The sequence below is a fragment of the Pygocentrus nattereri genome, chromosome 20 (genome assembly GCF_015220715.1).
Source record: "Pygocentrus nattereri isolate fPygNat1 chromosome 20, fPygNat1.pri, whole genome shotgun sequence".
Lineage (NCBI taxonomy): Eukaryota > Metazoa > Chordata > Actinopteri > Characiformes > Serrasalmidae > Pygocentrus > Pygocentrus nattereri.
In genome coordinates, this window is record NC_051230.1 from 23,869,142 (window position 1) to 23,889,906 (window position 20,765).

Here is a 20,765-nt window from a genome sequence, read left to right on the forward strand (position 1 = left end):
TGCCGAATAAAACCTTCCAGTTTGAGGGCTGTGAGAACGCGAACATGAAATGTGCCCTCAACCCAGGTCAGACATATATTCGTAGGTGTAAAACGAGCGGTGAATGAGGGGCTAAGTTCAGGTACCCGTCCACTGTAGAAGGATCTGACAGCATCATTCCTGGAAGAAAATCTTTAAAAAGAATTTTTACATGAAATTGTAGTGCATTCTGAGACTAAACGGCTGTGGAAGTATTCCATTAAGAAACTATGTAAGTACAAGTCGAATCCAAAATTGTATTGTTTTCTAGGTATTTTAACTTATTTTCAAAAATATGTTGCATACCATATGCAGGTCAAAAGGTCACTGTGCACTGTGAACACTTGATTCCCCAGATTTACTACAAATAAATATTAACCTTTTTTGGCTACCACAGTAAAGGTACTGGAAAAAGGAAAAAAAAAACTATAATGTGATAAAATGATACCAAACTGGCATATGGCTCTACTGTCACATTTTGTTATATCAGTATTCACTGGCTTATAAAACCGTAATTCTATATCCGAGACGGCCATGAACTGCTACTCTGGAGGAGAGTGGGAATTTCTCAGAATGAAAAATCATAATTTTTTTTTTTTTTTTTAAGATGCTTTCAAGCCCAAACCTCTCTGACTAGTCATTTTTAGTGGGTTTTCATATTTCTCATGAAACATGAAAACCAAACTCAGAAAAACTCTCAGTGGAAAAAAAAAACAAAAACACTCTCTCTAGAAAAGGTGTTTATTTAATGAAAGCGCTTTGGGCCAGAAATCTTAGTCCAAACCTGTCCAATGCTACTTGAAGAGGAAGATTTCCTTATATATATATATATATATATATATATATATATATATATATATATATATATATATATATATATATATATATATATATATATATATATATATCTCCATCCATCCATCCATTTTCCAAGCCGCTTCTCCGTCAGGGTCGCGGGGGGGTGCTGGAGCCTATCCCAGCAGTCTTCGGGCGGAAGGCAGGATACATATATACATATATATATATAAAAATACACACACCCACACACACTGCTACAAAAAAATAAAGGGAACACTTAACACAATATAACTATAAATCAAACTTCTGTGAAATCAAACTGTCCACTTAGGAAGCAACACTGATTGACAATCAATTTCACAGCTGTTGTGCAAATGGAATAGACAACAGGTGGAAATTATTGGCAATTAGCAAGACACACTCAATACAGGAGTGGTACTGCAGGTGGGGACCACAGACCACTTCTCAGTACCTTTCTGCTTTCTGGCTGATGTTTTGGTCACTTTTGAATGTTGGTGGTGCTTTCACACTCGTGGTAGCATGAGACGGACTCTACAACACACACAAGTGGCTCAGGTAGTGCAGCTCATCCAGGATGGCACATCAATGCGAGCTGTGTCAAGAAGGTTTGCTGTGTCTGTCTAGGAGAGCAACAACCCAGCAGCAGGACCGCTACCGCCGCCTTTGTGCAAGGAGGAACAGGAGGAGCACTGCCAGAGCCCTGCAAAATGACCTCCAGCAGGCCACAAATGTGCATGTGTCTGCACAAACGGTTAGAAACCGACTCCATGAAGATGGTATGAGGGCCCGACGTCAACAGATGGGGGTTGTGCTCACAGCCCAACACCGTGCAGGATGCTTGGCATTTGCCAGAGAACACCAGGATTGGCAAGTCGCCACTGGCGCCCTGTGCTCTTCACAGATGAAAGCAGGTTCACACTGAGCACATGTGACAGACGTGACAGAGTCTGGAGACACCGTGGAGAGCGATCTGCTGCCTGCAACATCCTTCAGCATGACCGGTTTGGCCGTGGGTCAGTAATGGTGTGGGGTGGCATTTCTTTGGAGGGCCACACAGCCCTCCATGTGCTCGCCAGAGGTAGCCTGACTGCCATTAGGTACCGAGATGAGATCCTCAGACCCCTTGTGAGACTATATGCTGGCGCGGTTGGCCCTGGGTTCCTCCTAATGCAGGACAATGCTAGACCTCATGTGGCTGGAGTGTGTCAGCAGTTCCTGCAAGATGAAGACATTGAAGCTATGGACTGGCCCGCCCGTTCCCCAGACCTAAATCCGATTGAGCACATCTGGGACATCATGTCTTGCTCCATCCACCAACACCACGTTGCGCCACAGACTGTCCAGACTTGTGATTTTGTTGTCAGCACATTCAACTTTGTACAGAACAAAGTATTCAATGAGAATATTTAATTCATTCAGATCTAAGATGTGTTATTTGAGTGTTCCCTTTATTTTTTTTGAGCAGTGTGTGTGTGCATATATATATATATATATATATATATATATATATATATATATATATATATATATATATATATATATATATATACATATATACATACACACACACACACACACATACATACACACTCAAATTTGCAGCAGTAACACACAAACTGATTTTTATTTTTTTTTTAGATTATGTCTCTCACAGTGGACATGCACCTAAGATGAAAATTTCAGACCCCTCCATGATTTCTAAGTGGGAGAACTTGCAAAGTCGCAGGGTGTTCAAATACTTATTTTCCTCACTGTGTGTGTGTGTGTGTGTGTGTGTGTGTGTGTGTGTGTGTGTGTGTATATATATATATATGCAATTTTAGTAATACCTAGCTGACCGAAATGCAGAAATTTCTAAATTCCACAAAAATGGGTGCACACGTTTTTACATATTTTCACCAAAAAAAAAAGTTACTCCAATTACGTTGCGAAAAAAACCTTGTTCTGTGCCTCATAGCAGTCTGCGACCACAGGTGGCATGCAGTCATTAAAAATGCTGCCACTGGTGAAAATGGAGGAAAAAGGACAGCTTTAGCAGCGTCGATTGTTAACGATGGGGAAAAAAGGCAAAAGGTAGTCTTTTTATTGTAAAATACTGTGTGTGCCTGGACAACAATGAGACGTTTAGTGTCCATGGCTACCCCCCCAAAAAAAACAATTAAACAACAAACATTTAGTTTCTTTTATATAAAGAAAAAGGAACTGACCTGTCAGAATTAGGTGAGATGATGGATTAGCAGGGACGATGGGTACACGGCGGGTCTTTTTTACAGAACCGGAGGGCTGGATGGGACGGGGCAAGGCAAAGTTCTGAGGTTGTGGGGGTAAAGAAGCACCGGGTGGGGGCGCAGGCCAAAGCAGGGGCTGAGCTGGATGAGAGGGGACAGCTGAGGGGGCAAAGTTTGACTTGTGGCTGGTGGTAGTGGCGGCAGCACTGGAGGTAACAGAGGACGGAGCGGTGTGTGTGACCACAGATGGTGACGGACTTCTAGGGATGGGCTGGGGGAGCGTGGCAACAGCCTGACACTGCGAAGATTGAGTGGATGTTGAAGGCAGGACAGAAAGGGCAGAGTTTAAGTGTCCTGTGAAAACAGGCATGTAGTTCTGTGTGTAGGATGGCTCAACGGAGCTAACATTATCTTGATTAGGTACTGAAGGAGGTGCCAATGCAATGGACTGCAGTTCTGAAGGGAGATGTATGGGTGACAAGGACGTCTGCAGATAAAAACACAAGGGTAGAGGAATGAGAATGATAACCCTGGCTTTCTATTGTTTTGCAGGACTGTATACAAATCAGAGAACAACATTCACCTTTCCATTTCACTTCTAAACAATTAAATAAGCCTAGATAAAGACATCAGAATGCAACCCTACAATGTATTAATTAAACTGTAGTGAGAACTAGAAATAGCAATTAAATAGATACTGACACAGGTGGAAATACCATCTTTCCTTAAAAAGTCCATGAAGGGAGCCAGCTGTGAAGGTGCACCAATGTTACCTGTGCTGGGGTGCTGATGATGGGTAAAGGAGTGGTGGTTGGGGCAGTGGGGGAGGTTGAAAAGCAGACTGGATGACGCAGGGTGTGAAATAAATCTGATTAAGAGGAGAAAAGGATGGAGGATTCAGTTAGATAATGGAGTGCAAAAAGACAACTATATGCACACTGTGACAACACTGTGATTATCAGAACATACTGGAACTTAATTAGAACTTGTGTGATTTTATTAGAATTTAAGAGCATTATTGTGTAATGTTAATGTGAAGTATTAAATGTTAATGTGCATGCTTAATGATAATATTGTAGTACTTGTAAAACACTTCACAAATAAAAGGATGACAAAAATATCAAAACCATACATTAAATACACACAAATCACTAATCACTGTATTTAAGCTAAAGAACAAAATATTGATATAGTATATCATGAATAGGGAAGTGAGGCCAACCACTGCATGAGCCTGTCAAACAAAACATTTCTACACTGACCTGTAACCTTCAGTGAAGGCCACTACTGTTGACAACAACTGCCAGCAGTGCATTCAACCTTAATAACTGGCTGCAAGTAAAGTCTGGTATATTCAGACCTGACAATTAGATTTAACAAATACACATCTTCTGTGCGGCTACAGCAAGAGATCTACTAATATCCCCCGAATACAATGAACCTGGAAAAACTGATCAATTACCCACAAGCCCAAAACTCACCCATCACCAAACCAAACAAATCAAACAATGCAACTAAACTAGGAACTCTAAAAAGCTGTTACCTTGAAGAGGCTCAAAGGTGTCCATGAAGTCCAGGTTAGGCTGTAGTGGGATGAGACCAGGCTGGATCATGTCTGCATTACCTGCATGTGCTGAGAGGACAGAGTGGCCATCATCAACATGGAGAATAACAGTGTAAACACTAGAACACTGTGTTTGTGATGTACCATCAAGCTTCACACAGTGAGCACTTTCTCAGACATTCCATAACTCCAATAACAATGTTATTACTAATGCTTCTGTTTATTTTTCTTTTATTCTTTTAACTAATGCCTTTTACTGAGGAGAGGATATTGAGGGGATTACACACTGCATGACGGACTACATTAACTTCTGCATGGACATTGTTGTTCCTGTGAAAACTGCACACTGCTTTCCTAACAACAAGCCCTGGATAACCAGCGATGTCAAAGACCTGCTGAATAAGAAGAAGAGAGCCTTTAAAGACAACAACCAGGAGGAGCTTAGGAGCATACAGAGGGAGCTCAAAGTCCACTTGCGAGAGGCCAAGGGGTCTTACAGGGTGAAGGTGGGGCAGAAGTTAAGGGAGAATAACAAGAGGGAGGTATGGAACGGTATGAAGACCATTACAGGTTGCAAGCAGAGGATGGACAGTGCGTTAGACGGTGACACAGAGAGAGCCAATGAGTTCAACCTCTTCTATAACCGGTTTGACTGCCCTGTTCAGATCTCCACAGCACCTGTATATCCAGCAGTCACTGCCACACCCTCCCTCTTCTCAGCTCCTGGCACTTCAGTCTCTGTCTGCCTGGACATCAACACCTCATCTGCTCCTACTGATATTCATGCCACCCTCCCAGACGCTGACGGCACAGACATCACGACCCCCTCTACCCCCTCTTCACACATCAAGGCATCTGATCAGCAGCACCGCAATCTCTATTGAGGGGGTTGAAGTGGAGAGGGTAATGTATCTTGGGCTGCAACTGGATGATAGATTGGACTGGTCAGCCAACACAGACATCCTGTACAGGAAGGGTCAAAGCAGGCTCTACTTCCTGAGGAGGCTGAGGTCCTTTAACAACTGCAGGAAGCTTCTGCAGATGTTCTATCAGACCAAGGTTGCCAACTGTCTATTGTATGCTGTGGTGTGCTGGGGAGGAAGCATAAAAAGGAGAGACGAGACGCGACTGGTCAAGCCGGTCAGGCGAGCAGGGTCAGTGGTCAGTGCGGAACTTGACTCTGTGGCCAATGTGGCCGAGACAAGGACACTACACAAACTGCTCTCTGTTATGGAGGATGATGGCCACCCACTGCACACCATCATCTTAGACAGGAGGAGCATGTTTAGCGGCAGATTGCTGTCACAGAGAGAGGAGGACTGAATCTGAATCTCATGCTTATCTTGTGTTTATCTATTCATATGCACATATAGACAGCGTGCTGCACATATTGCACTTTCTGCATACCTCATTGTGCATCTTGCACATCTGGACACTAGACACTTTATTTGGTACAATATGCAGATATTTATTTATTCATTTTGTGGTCATTATATGCCGTCACCTGTACATTTTTGTACAGTCATTATTGCACTGCATTTCTCATCTCAGGTTATAGATATCACAGACTGTTGTATTTTTTTCTATTTGTATATATGCCTGTAGATAAGATCTGGTTCATTTATTCTTGTTATATGGCTGCACCCGTTTACGGTTAGTCTGCTAAATTTCCTTCGGGGTCGGTCGGTCTACTGATGTTTTAAATAATAAAGAGAGAGGGGAATAAAGCAGAAATAATCCTGCTCCAACAGAATGCCTTTTCTCTACTGCACCATTACCGTACTATACAAGTAGGCCTATAACAATGATGACATATGTGCCTAATCACAATTAGTCAGTTGACAGCAAATATTTTCCAAAGTTTTCTTAGCTTTCATAATCATAGTTTATATCACGCTACACAGAATACTAATTGGGTGAGTTTTCATCCACTAAGTTAATGCAAATGTATGTGAATAAAGCAGAAAACATGAGTCTTACAAAAATAATGAATATTTCTAACTTCTGAATTGGTAACATCTTTAGAGACAAGCAGTGAGTAATGTTTGTTGGTCTGAAGTTTGTTAATAACCCCTTTACAGAGCAGGAGTGTAAATAAAGTTATTGTTTTATCATTGTTAATAACACCTTTTGAGGGCAGTGGGTTAATGCTTCTTTATTAGATTTTAGTTGACAGCATTAGATGGCAGCAGTGAGTAATGTTTATTTGATGTTTGTGTAATAGCACTTATTTGTAGTACATCAAGAGCCTATCTAGGCCAACATTAACACCTGTAATTAATATGCATCCAGGGTGATCTGGGCTCAGGTGCGAAAGGGGCAAAATGTGTCCAAGACTTAGACATCCGGTTGCTAAAACCAACATCAGCAGAATATTCCAGTGCGAGTGCTGTAAGTGTCCTCATATATCTTCGACAGCCTTGATGGACTATCTTAATCAGCTTTTTCATTACAGCAGCATGAAAGCAGCTGCATAGTGTCCTCTCACATATTTCTGGCATTTTTATCTTACAGCAAACACAGTGAGAGACTTGGTAAACATGCATTGTACCTTTCTTCCCTTCATAATGTCTGATCACATGTGGCCACCAGAAATATGCCAGGGGCACACAGCTAAACTTCTCACTGTACACTTATGATCAGATCACTTTTATACCGTTAATACCCAATGTGAATGATGGAAAGAAAAAAAAAAAAAAACATACTGGGGGGCTTCTGGCTGGTGCTTTGGCCCTATAATTTGAAGGCTGAGAGTTCAATCCCCATTGATGCTACAGCCAAGGGACTGCCCTCCCACTTCCCAGTGCATGACGCTAGCCATATTGCCCAATGATACCACATGAGCAGCTGGGAGAAAGCACATGCTAGCCTTCACTCTCTCAGCTTGGTTAACATTGTTTGACAGTGGGAGTTAGCTAGCATGTGGAACTTAGCTTTAACAGAACATGGTAACACATGAAGCATTTACCAATCTCCTTGGGATTAGGCCAAGCAATCGGCTGGTGAGAAGCCAGTGTGGAGAACAGCGTGTCTGAAAACTCAGACATCAGGACATCCATGTCGAAGATCGGGTCCATCTCCATGGGGATGGGCGAGTCACGGCTTTTCCGTGCACCACGGCGAAAACATCCTGCCAACTCCTCATCCTGACAGAAGGGGATACGGAAGGGGGTGTCGGGATGCACTTCCCCAAAAAGCGAAAACTGCTCCTCTGCCCCCTTTAGGAGGGCAAAAATGCAACAGGCAGGCCAAATCAGTGGACAAAGACAGGGGTTCATGCAAAGCAAAATGCAGAGTTGACACAAAAATACTTAGAAATAGAAATGCTCCACATTTTAATTGCAGAAATAAGAAGTACACATGAATTTAAACAAGTATACAAGTTCAGATTCTGCAGAAGTCTTAATCACAAAAAACAGTCAATTCTTTCAAATTAGTTTGTATTAAATCTGCTACGTGTTTAGATTTTACCAAGGTAGTATGGGAAATAGTGTTCAACTCATATGCAATATCATAGCTTAATACCATGTATTAGAACATAGAAACAAAAACATCAAGCACTTAGTACAAAAACGATGCATATGTTAACACAATGTGCTGGTTTCCTAGCAATGGATTAATGTTAGTCTTAAACCAAATTGCCAAATGTCAGGGCTTTTTTTTTAAACCATCACAAACCATTTAGTGTATGTGTAGATGTATCTGGGAAAGCAGTCCATTATTCTTTATTTTACCTACCTACTTTTCTATCACACACATCTGTGACATTTCAAATGTGCCATGCAATGTATTTTGCCACTCTGATGGCAAATGTGAAATGTAAACCTGATAGTAAGCAACTATGTATACTGTGTCTGGACTTCAGGATCAGTGATATTTGGCAGCAGGGGACCACTCAACTCAGCATTTTAGAGAAAGCGACTACTACCTGCTACATAAAAAACACAATCACAGTGTAGACTGTACCACAGTCAAATGTAAAAGTTGTGGTGATTTTCCAAAAAAGCAAGTACACCTTCTTTACGGGGAACACATTTAAATACAACATTTTCTTGCAAATCTCTATTTATTTGCATATTAAGTGTGTTCTCTGTAGAGGATTATTGCTGTATTAACTTATTTTCCAAAATCAACAAAACATGGAATTTGAACGTTTGCATACAACTATAAACAAGATGGTACTAGTCTTTGTTTGTTAAAAATACAATTTAGACTAATATTGGCAACGCATGAGTAGAGGCTGCATAATCTGAAAGATGAAAAGAAGTTCAGTTATTTGTATTCTGTCCCTTTTTTAATTCTAGTGACCATTCTTTTGGTCTTCCAGATCAATGGATGCCATTATCTCTAACATGTTCACTGAATTGTCTAGGACACTACTCTTATTTGCCACACATTTTTTGACCATGTACAAGATGTGCACAAACATGTATTTGCAATGTGTGCAGAAAAGCAAAAGCCTAAGGTTTACACAAACCCGGACACTGCAATACGTCAAGTTAAATTATTAACGAGAATATTAGTTGCTATAATGTGTTGGAGGATCCGTGAAAACACTACAAGCATTCAAAATGCTCTCACGTTTCTGTCCAAACACAAAAAGAAATTAAAAAATAAATATTGCTGTTACCTTGAGAAGGCTGGAGAGGTCCTCATCTTTGTGCTTCTGTAACTGTAAAAGCACAAAGCATTTATTACTTTAGTTTCATCAAGATTAATTAAAATGAACATTCAGCATTACTGTTTTAAGGCGCTAGCCTGTTCATTATCTCTTCAGCTGCGAAAGGTATAACAAAGTGAGCTATAAATAAATAAATAAATACATACATACATACAACATCAATACGTTGCTCTAAAACTGCCATGATAAAGGACGTCTTTTTAGGGAAAGGGCTACGGCTTCTTTCTTTGCACAGAGGATGTAATTCTAACTGGGTCTTGACAATTCCATAAAAAACAAATAGCTGGGGCTTGTCATGACTATAACGGATAGTGATGTTGGGTCTAGATTCTACTCCGACAATCTGAGTGACATTTTACAGTTATTTTTAACTTCTTCCTTGTTCTTGTAATTTCCTCCTTTCCCTTGCAGTCCAACTACGATGTTCACGATGTTCATCTTTTTAATACCAAAATCAGCCATAATTAATTTTTTTCATTGTCATTTTTCAATCTCTCTTAATCCTTCAGAATGAAAAAGGTTACTAGTTAAAACAGATATGCAATTGAAGTCTGTTCTGACTGACTTCCTGTCATTACTGTACCATTCAAAAAGCAGCCTGAACTGAAACACACTTTAGCATGAATGGGTGGGGCTAAACTGCTATAAGCTGAAAAGGTGGATAAAGGTAAACGTGCTGGTTTTTGTGACATTACAAAAATGTAAAAATTCAAAATACGCTGTTTTGGGATTGTCGGTCTTTGGCTTACATGACTACTAGACAGACAGATGAGGCCTGGCTGAGGAGTGTTCAGACGTGCCTCAACATTTAGCCTCAATTTAGATAGAGGAGTAAAAAGAAAGAAAACACACACTAATATTTTATATATATATATATATATATATACATATATATATATACACACACACACACACACACACACACACACACACACGTTCCTAGCTACATGAAGCCCAGCTAACATGACCATAAACAGGCCAAAAAGTATAATTAAAAACAAGAAAATAAAATACATATTTTCACATTTGGATTTTTCTAATTAAGAAAACGACATACCCTTTTCTTGAAATATGTTCTCCATTTATGGTACTCTCTGAGAACGATTTCAATTCTTCTCTTCCAGTACTTCCCTTCCGTAGCTATTGCCTTAGAATCAGCAGAAGATTAAAAATGCTATTAATTATTCTGATAAAGCAAATTATATCCACAACTAACACCATATGATCAAGTTGGAAACCAACACATATCGGTCAAAAGTAAAATCAACATGTACGTGATGTACATGTTGATTTTACTTTTGACCGATATGTGTTGGTTTCCAACTTGATCATATGGTGTTAGGTTTCAATTTTGAATGATCAGTCAACAAAATGGGATTGTCAATAATGCTGTTTAGTGAAAGTTGACGTACTGTTTACTGAATAACAATAGTGAACTACAAGGTTCTATGATGTGCAAATGACACAGCCATTCTGGCAGACGGCAACACACTAGGGGCTGACCAATCCTTTTTTCAGGGTCAATATTTATACAGTGAACCAGTCTGCAAAATATCCTCTGGTATTCTGGGGGTCCCGTGTCGGCCGCCTGCTAACTCATTCACCATAGCGGCACTGATGCTAGCGGCAACAAAATGTTAAGTTCAACCTACGACCGAGACATTCAAGGGTTCAAGAGGTTAATTGGCTCTGTATTTCACACCTTGCCAATAAGTGAAATTTGGGGCCAATGTTCTTTTGCCATAGATTTCATGTTTGTACTGTGAAAATTGACAAGCACAGCAACTATTATTCATAACTTACATTAAATGAACATTAGAACATTCTAAAATTGAAGTGTTTTGAGCTTTAGCCAATATAGACTGCAAAAAGCAAGATAAACATTCAGTGACATTTCAAACAAAAACTGAGCTCAGAAGAGGGGTTCAAAAACGTATAACAAACGTATTTACACAATTTTTATACAAGTGACATGCAGTATGATTCAATGAGTGCGTTTACATGTACGCAACAATCTGATTTCTGCAGTTATGTAACTATTCTAGCTGTCGTGTAAACACCATACTACGATCAAGAAATCCTACTTAAAAATTCAATTAACAGAGCTATATTTTAGCTAATTAATCAGATTTCTCAGAGAATGTATACTCTTACTCAGATTTCTCTGTCTGGGCATGTACAGAACAGACTGCTGTACCGGAAATGAGCAGATGGCAGCAAAACACTGGAGCAACTCTAAAACAAACAACATTCTTGATGAAATGAAGAATTTAAATATTCTTCATCTTCTATATGTTTGCATTTTCAAATAAAGTGGCACAATGTTTGAGGTTTACTTTATATTTACATCAAATAGTCTTCTGTGAGTTTATTGGCTCATTGCAAAGCAGAAATCCAATTACTGAATCTGAATCATGTAGACTGCAGCTCTCTCATTATCTGACTACTCAAGTGCACGTAAAAGTGTTGATCGGATTACTGACAAAATCTGAAAGGTATCAGACTATTAAGTACATGTAAACGCACTCAATGACTGTTGAAAGAGAACAGAGGTTTCATTTTCAGTATGTGGATAAATGCAAGAAAGCCTAGATACAGATTAAAAACAGAATATACCCTACACTAACCAAATACACAGAGCTGTGAGTGTATTACAGTAAAAATACTACAGTAAACATCTTAGCAAACATGCACTAAAATTGCCACTACTAGGTTATGTTATAAGGAAATATAAATGTTAATGTGTTTCATTTTGTTATTCAACCAAAATATATTTCATGTGATAACAAGCAGTAGTTGGACATGTTGAATGTATCAGATGTATTTTTATTTGTTCTTGAAAATGTGCTGCATGATTCCAAGGAAACAGCCTGTTTAGTCTAAGCAGAGCGGTGGAATCTCTGGAAATAGTCAACTGCAGCTATCTGTATTTCTAACAAAAACAGAAGGGAAATAGAACAGAATTTATGTACAACTTCACTAACTAGTGTATTAATTCTCCAGAAAATGGTCAATTATTTGTAAAATCAGATTTTTTTACATTTAAAGTATTGCTGTATTTTAGTATTTGGAACTTTAGAGGATAAGGCAGGTACTTCTTTGTTGTCTCTCACAAACACCAAAAAGCAAGTTTGAATGTATTTTCTAGACTCAGGGCAGAAAAGAGACAGACTACAGAAGTGCTGGTTGGTTGTACTCGATGAGTCATCAACACTTCAAACAATCCAGCAAAGTCAGACTACAAAAATGTGTTTTTGTTGATCAAGGTGGTTTTATAAATAGCATGTCATGGTGTGCATAAACAACAAAAGGTGCTTTTATTGTTCATACGCAGATTCCAATAATCAATTTTGAAAATTGGCCTCCACTATCGGCTGGGCCGATAATCAGTTGAATCCTAGTAGAAAGAATAAAAGGTGATATGTTTCTGCTGTTTTACTGCACCATAAAAGAATAAATCAAGTGCTCAATTGATCAAAAAATGTAACTGTTCATTAGTCAATTACAGAAACGTTACTTGCAGCGCTCTGAATTATAAAAAAAAAATCTCAAAATATGAGAAAAATAAATGTTTCCTTGCCCCACCTCTGTAGGTCGATGGAATCCGGAGTCCATGGTCCCATCTAAAGGTGTAACAAAATGGCAAACAGGATTCTCTCTTTTCTCCACATCTGCAAGGGAAAGAGCTTTAAGGGGCAATGTTGATGAAAACATGAAAAAGGCTCTGAACAGTCTGCATGTCATTGATCCTTACATTGAATATACCAGGCTCTCCAGATGGCATTGTTGAGGCGAATCTTGTCCCTCCAAAGCAGTTTGAGGCCTTTGAAATTCTTCCATTTTGGAGACACCAACCTCCCACTGATGGAGAAGAAACAATAACAGGTTAGGCAAGGTCAGATGAATAGGTGTAGGCTATTCTGTACTATATTTCTCTGACCAATAAACATAGTAATATAGTATTACCTAGAAATCAAATTCTCACCACTGAACCTGGCTATACGTCAGTAAGAGTGGGGACTTTGACATTAATATGATGTTATTTTTATTGTGAGAACAGTGTTCCTGCACATGGGATACACTTTGGCGGTGTGCCCAGGTATATTTATTTTGAACCCTTTATGAACACAGTTTAGGTCAGAGAGAGTGAAAGAGAGCAGGAGAATGAGCAGAACTTGCAAGAAGTCACTACAATACTAAGCAGTATTTCATAAATAAGACCATTAGAAATGAATTCATTAGCTAAGTATGTACAGCATAGTATTATGCAGTTTGGACGCTGCCCTCAATTGGCTTGATAGGTGCATCAGAGTTACATTACAGGGAATATTAGGCCCTGTTCACACTTCCTGGATGTACCATAGTGTGAACACTAAGGATTCTTGAGGTCTCTTCCACATTGGTGAAGGACCTTATTAATTAGCTGTATAGATATTTATGCTTTTTCTACTTGCTCTACCATTTGTTTATAAGTCGCGTTAGGAGGTTATGTGGTCTAAATGTTTACAACAGCCCTTTCACTTAAATGAATGTGGACTCAATGTAATTTCTGTCATTTTTTATTTTAATTATATGAACCTGTTTTTGGGGCATTTTTTAAACTGATTGGCTAATAACTATATGCTTATGATAATATTAAGTTTTGGTCATAGGTTTAAAAAAATCATGATGCTTTTGTCATCATAGAGCCCACCCTTGCATCTATAAAACTGCTTTTTTGTGGGATTAGGTGCAACTAGATGACAAACCCCCAGGTGTCTTACTTTCTCCTTACCAGTATGGTATTGTAAATGTTTTAGGCCAAAAAACTTTTGCCTGCTGCCAAAACTACCTGTTGCCTAACAGCTCTCAAAGTAAAGAAGCCATTTGCCTGCTGAAAAGAAGCTGCAGACCAGTAGCTTGAAATCACAATGAGTGTCTGCTTTACTGTCCATACAGGAGCACAAGGGCAGTGCCAAATTAGAGCTGAGGAAAGGCACTTCTGAAAGGCAGTTCCAAAGTAATCTAATCTGTTTACTATTTCTAAAGGGCAGTCAGACACTCAGTGTAGGTTTCCACCCTGAGAAACCACAAACGATCTGGACAGCCCACTATATTATAGGCTACAACCAGGTATGGTTCAGCTTGCATCATAAAGACATCGTCATTTGTACTTTTACAAAACATGCATGGAATTTCCGAACACTGGGTTCTGGTAATAACATTAACTCTTCCCCATTTCTTCAATTTCACGTAACTCTTCTTCCAGTCACTTAGTCCACAACAGATCTCGCTCAAGATAAACGAAGGTGTAAACAGGTACTTCCTCCATAATAACTGAAGGCAGCATTTAATCTCACACACTGCCATGAAACACCCTGTAAAACAAAATGAAGTGCTAGCATCTTTCTTCCCACCCAATAAATTCTCTCGTGGGCTCCTGGTCATAAACAGCAACACATTCACTGAAAACTGTAAAAGTTACAGAACCCAGCTCCAAAGTGAATCTAAAAGCACAGACAGCTGCTGGAACCATAGTTACCTCTAAAATTAAAATAAAGAACACCCACTCATTAAGATTCAGCATGTGCCATATCATTTTTCTGAATTAGAGACACGTCTTCACCTCACATCCAAAATGATGTGAACGTCTTTTTATTGCATAAGGTAATCGTGTTATCCAGGTAAATACGTGCACGTTCAAGAACACTGGTAAAAGCGTCAGGACAGGCTACTCAAGGAAGCAGTGCCTACTTGTTTTGGCTTAACATTCTTACAGGAATACAGAGCCAGACAGCTGTGGAGTTTTTGCGCACTCTTGTCTGTGGTAACTTCACTGAGCATGTCTTACTCACAACAAATGTGAAGAGAGCATTCAGCAGTAGTTTTAAATGTTTAAAACGATTCACTTCCTTTTACTGAGCAGTCTGTGTTTCTGACTGGTGCTAGCATGTCCTTAAACGCAGCATCTGAGCCAAACGTAATACACAAAGCTGTCATGCATACGCATACTGTGTGTACATGCAAAGTGCCAGACAGTTCTGACCTTGCAATGTGATTGTCATAGAAACATTCTATGAGAGCCAAAATCGCTTTATAAAGCCAAATCTGAACACGTTTTTAATGGTTTTAAGCATCAGGCTTAGCAGGAATCCAATATGCATTCCATGGTAAGATTGACTGACAGCAGTGTAAGGTCATACATATTCTTGCACGTCTATAGACATGACCTGAAAACAACAGAAGGAAGCATTTCTAGGTCTATAACAGGAGTGAAGTTAGCTGGATTCAAGGAAGGTCACAAGCTACACACGAGAGACTTGTTGCGCTGTTTTTGCATGAGATCAGTCATGTTCTAAAAAGGACGTCAACAAGCAATTACCAGATTGAATACTTCAAGCCGTGAGACGGTGTAGAGACCGTAGAGTTTCTAGGAAAATACTGTGTGTGCTGTAAATTTGCAAAGGAAGTACTGGCAAGTCAATAAACGTTTTGCAAGGAAGTTCATCTAAAGCTGGGGTTACGCGACACGACTTTACCCTGATTTTAGCCCCTATGGCTTGGAGTCTGGCTCAGCCTCTGCTTACTGGCTTTAGTCTGCAGATATTAGATCATCCAGAGTCGACAGCTGGGAGAAGAAAATCGAGTAGTGTACAAGAGTTGCAGACTCAGATGTTTTGCCTCCTGATCACATTTGTCTGAATGTATCCTTCAGGCAAGTTCGGTTCAGTTCAGCAAATTAAAGATGCAGCAAGCAATGAATGTATATTTGGCACATGCCATGTGCTGAACTCCACGCATTGTCAAGAAGAAGAGATGGCTGAGAAACAGCCAAAGAGGAGAACATCTGAAGAACCGAGCTTAAGACAGAAGTTCTTACATCAGAGAAGGGCAAAGAGCCAAGTTAACACCAATGAGACACTGCAACAGTGGACAGACCTCCCAAGAGCTGACGAGGTGTCAGAATGTAACTGCTGTACTAATTAATTACAGCAGTAATTGTTAGTCTGCTAACCCACAACCTGGCTAATGTTAGTTACATTACTTGCTGTGTCATTGTTCATCCTAGCGCTATGTCATGGTATTTGTCCGTACAACATTTTAAAGAAAAAAAAATTGCTAGCGCAGTGTTTGCTTTGGCAATCCACGTCCATGAATCTAGAGGACGGAATTTCTGATGAAGCACTGCCTGCACTTTTAATAATAGTGTGATCCCCAATATCTCCAGTTGGAGTAAGATACCCAGTCTTTTAATAATCTGTTACAAATCTAAGGGTCACTGGCCTTAACCTGAAAATTCAATCAAATATTTCTGCAGAACTGAATTACTGGTGAACTTTTGCGATTATTAAAATACAAATAGAAGTAATAATGCAAAGCTACAGATACACCATATTTAAAGCTGCACCGTGTAAGACATTTGTTGTTAAAACTGAAAGAAGTAGCATTTCTAAGTCAGAATGAATAAAATGGACTAAAATGCACACATCCTTCACCAAGTTTTGTCTGAGTTCGCTTTGAATACTCCACACTCACAAATATGAGGGGAAGGGGTACAAAGCACAGCCAATGTTACAAAATGTTCTTCTATAAGAGAGGTCTCAAAATCCCCAAAATGTACACAGTGTAGCTTTAAATGAATAAAATGAAAATAATCTTGTACAAACATAAATTATTTACAAGAATTTTTCATCTGCATCATAATATCAATACATCATATAAAGATCACAATATTTGCTATAGTACTTACCACTTAAAAGTTTATCATTTGTCCAATGAGAATTCAACTGATATTGACATAATTAAATTGGAAATATTAGAAACACACTAATGCGAAAACTTCGGCCAGAGCAGATATCTGATATTTTACTTACATCTCTCAGTGATGATGCATAAAAATTTTCCACCAAGATCCTAGTCCCTCTGGGTTAGCATAACAAAGAAATGTAAACCTTTTTAATAGAGGGGTAAAAATGCCACAAAATGATGCAGAAAAGCAAATGCAAAAATTTTAAAACAGAACCAAGCATCACCTGAACATCCGGCCCTTTTGGAGCACAATTACCACACCATCAAATATTGGTCAAATCTAAACATCTGCCTGATGCTGATTTTTAAAGGAAATATCTGCAGATATTGTTAGGCTGCAATATCATCAAGCACACCTACTTAATGTGTCATTAAAGTGTCATTCCGAGTGGTCTGATGTTGAAAAGCTCCACTGGTCAGAATGCTTCACAGTGATGGTGACAGTAACCAGACGTCTTAAAGGTTTACTGCCTCTATTTCAGCGGCTTCAGAAGAAGCTACGGCACAAAGTGACTAAGATTACGCTGTGTGATGCCTGAGCCACCGCCATTCATTCCTGGCACAGTGGTGCCTGCACAGTGTAGTAAAATTAAATAAAATTTACTTTGTTGGACTCACCAATTAAAAAAAACTCAAATGTTTTGCTTTACTTATCGTTTCTGAAGCAAATAAAATAGCTATATTTATGTTGTATACACTGCGATTTGGGGTTCTGACCACCACCACTGTCAAGAACCCCAAGTGGATAAATTTCTCTATAATGAACCAACTCACATCACACCAATCTGGATGACTGTGATCAGACCAGACACTAATTTCTCAAATGTTCTGCAATTTTCCTCAATCATCGAGATGTACTCTTCTGTACAAATGCAGACCATCTGGATAGAGGACCATAATAATGAAGGCTGCTTCACTACCTCACCACCAAGTCTCCAATTAAGCCTCCAAGGAAGGAAACTGTCTACTCGTGACAGCAATCACGTGTGCAGGACCCAGAGTTAGCCTGTCTTCACTCATCCACAAGGTTATGATGTAACAGCTGCAAAGCTAAATAGCAAAGCTGTATAATCAATGCCATAAGTTGGTATTGAAGCAAGATCAGAACAAGACACCACACATCAATGCGCCAGGAAGAAAGACACTGAAAAACTAAGATAACAGTAGTACCTATTTCATAAAATCATTATAGTGAGCCATAATATGTCTGTGAGGGTTTTCAGTTATCCACCGTTAACATGTCTAGTATTAGTAGTAACGATAAGCCAAAGAGAAAGCGACTGGACTTGTGGAGACTTGGAAACTTTTTGCCACCTGATCCAGTTCCTCGACTTCCTGTACTACTCATTACACAAATTAAAGACCTGAATGACTACGAACTGTCAGATATTTATTATTCAAAGTGTTTTAATAATATATTTTGCTTCGAGGCTAGGCATGTCCACTTGCTGAGTCTGCAGATTGATGGTCTTAAATAAACAGACATGCATCACCTCTTCCTTTGGACTTGTTGACAAAACTCAGCTACCTGGTAGAGGGCTAGCTTAACAAATATGAGGGTCCCACTTCTCAAAAGAAGATGGAGATTGTTAGCTATGTGACCTTATTTTAGTATTCGCAAACGGCCAGTTCAAATCTGTCAACTAACTTAGCCAGTCAGCTAGGTTAGCCACTTGAGTTCGCGGCGCTAGTTAGCCTAGCCGATTAGTCCTCTGCATGTCGACCCATGAGGATTCTTTTAAAACTAATTCAGACTTCATGTTCATATTAACACTGCCGGAACATTCCTCTCCTTTACTTGAATTAAAAGCACTTAACTAAGCAAAAGTCCAAGTCCAGGCTGGTTTTAGCGAGCATTATAACGGTAACGGTAACTTAAGTTGGCCAAGTTAGCTAGTTAAATGTACCGTACCAACGTAACGTTAGCAAGCTATCCTATTTGACTAGCCACTTAGCACTGACCATCTGTGGAGTGGAGTGAAATTCAATATGGTCATAGCTACAAATATCTTCTCTTGACCACCTCGGCACTCCCGCATATTGTTGATCAGTCAGTAGTGTACGTATTTTAAACTGGTCGTAAGTTGTTCAAATTATTCCGTTCCACCTTAAATGCTGCAGCAGTTACACTCTAGCGCTTGACGCCAGAACGTTTCCTCTGTACCATTTTAAGGTGGAACCGGAAAATTCAAACCAAAAGCTAACGATTAGAAAGACAACTTCTGCCTCGTTCAAAAGTAACCCACCTACCTGTACGCAAGTGTCATACACTCGAAGAGTTTAGTGAGCGATGCATCGATGGAAATATGCGAAGTGCTCATCTTGCCGAAGTGATACGTCTGACAAGTTTGCTTGTTAACAGTGTCGAAGTCGTAGCCTTTTTTCGGCGGGTGCTCGACGTGAGGGGTGGACACCATGAAATGACCACTGTGGATGATCTGCGACTCGCGTCCATCAGTTTTCTTGAAGCCCAGAGTAGTCTCCTCCGTATCAGAGTCGTCGTCCTGCTCCTCCCTCTTGACATTCGACAGGGCTCTTCGGTGCACTCGGCTTTCTCGGGTAGCCATACTTGTAACGTTACCTCTTCTTTGTTCAGCTGTTATGGGATTCGTTTGAGTGTTGTTAACTCCACATACTATCGCTTTTACTTTCCTCCTTGAGCTTATCGTGAAGCGAAAGACTCTCCCAACTCATTTCTGAACCTGCTCACTCTAACGCCTCCCTTTCTTTACTTTGCTCTACGCACGTACACAAAACTCCGCTCCGAGGACTTTGTGGTAAAAAACAGGAATCCAGTCTGAGGCGTTGCCAAGATCGAGTGCCTCCTGATTGGTTAAAGGGACAGAAGGGACACGCCCACTGGTCGGGGCTTGAGCCAAATGGGCCAATGGGAGAACGAGTCATGTAAGGTTCTCATACTGGTATAAAAATACACCTCTGGTAAGACGCGTATAAACACTGATGAATGATTTGGCAAAACACTTAATCATGATACTTTGCGGGCATTTATATGTTGAGCGCACGCGATATACAGTTTTCTTATGTAGATTACCTAAGAGGTTCCTGAGCATTTAAAAATAACAATGAACTGGGCAATATTGCCACAAATTCAAACCTCAAAAAATGCTAATAAAGTCAGAAAGCAGTGATTAGTTAATTCAGTTTAACATGTATACTATTATAATTATAATATTATAACTTGTAACTGAAAACATATTTACTGCTGTGTTACCTCACCTTTTCTTTTAATACTTGAGCACTGAAGACACAAATTGATGCAATTATGAAAGCTGTATTTTCTTGCCGTTCTTCTGCTATGCAGGTCTTCAGCTGTGCAGCCACACATGGCTTTTGTTGTCATATTTCACACTTCACGATGGACCATGTTTTCAAATGGAGACAGGTGTGGACTTCAAGCAGGCCGGCGTAGTAACTGCATTAGCCATGAATAGTCATGCAGAATGTGGTTTAGCATGATTACATTGGAAATAAGCATGGGCACCCCTTTAAAAGACGTTTAGAAGACAGCATATCGCTGCTGTCAGGACAAAACCTTTTTCAGTTTTTCAGTTTGTGACAATTTGAAAACGTCTGTTCATGATGAATGGACCAAAAGAAATGACCCAAAATGACTTTGTCTGGTTCCACTGACTTACATTAAAAGTAA

General features: G+C 39.7%; 1 protein-coding gene across 2 annotated transcripts in view; it reads right to left on the bottom strand.

Moving 5' to 3' along the window:
• The window catches only part of LOC108438457 (MLX interacting protein), a 30,594-nt gene extending 10,704 nt beyond the window's left edge, over window positions 1–19,890 (bottom strand). For both annotated transcript variants that reach the window (XM_017716251.2, XM_017716250.2), the window contains exons 1-9: window positions 19,349–19,890; window positions 13,065–13,171; window positions 12,896–12,981; window positions 10,368–10,457; window positions 9,260–9,301; window positions 7,598–7,847; window positions 4,609–4,698; window positions 3,839–3,933; window positions 3,045–3,552 (exon numbers count right to left, since the gene is read on the bottom strand). In XM_017716251.2, the coding sequence (XP_017571740.1) occupies window positions 3,045–3,552; window positions 3,839–3,933; window positions 4,609–4,698; window positions 7,598–7,847; window positions 9,260–9,301; window positions 10,368–10,457; window positions 12,896–12,981; window positions 13,065–13,171; window positions 19,349–19,665 (1,585 nt within the window). In that variant the 5' untranslated portion in view covers window positions 19,666–19,890. The remainder of the gene's footprint in view (window positions 1–3,044; window positions 3,553–3,838; window positions 3,934–4,608; window positions 4,699–7,597; window positions 7,848–9,259; window positions 9,302–10,367; window positions 10,458–12,895; window positions 12,982–13,064; window positions 13,172–19,348) is intronic.
• Between the last annotated feature and the right edge of the window lie 875 nt (window positions 19,891–20,765).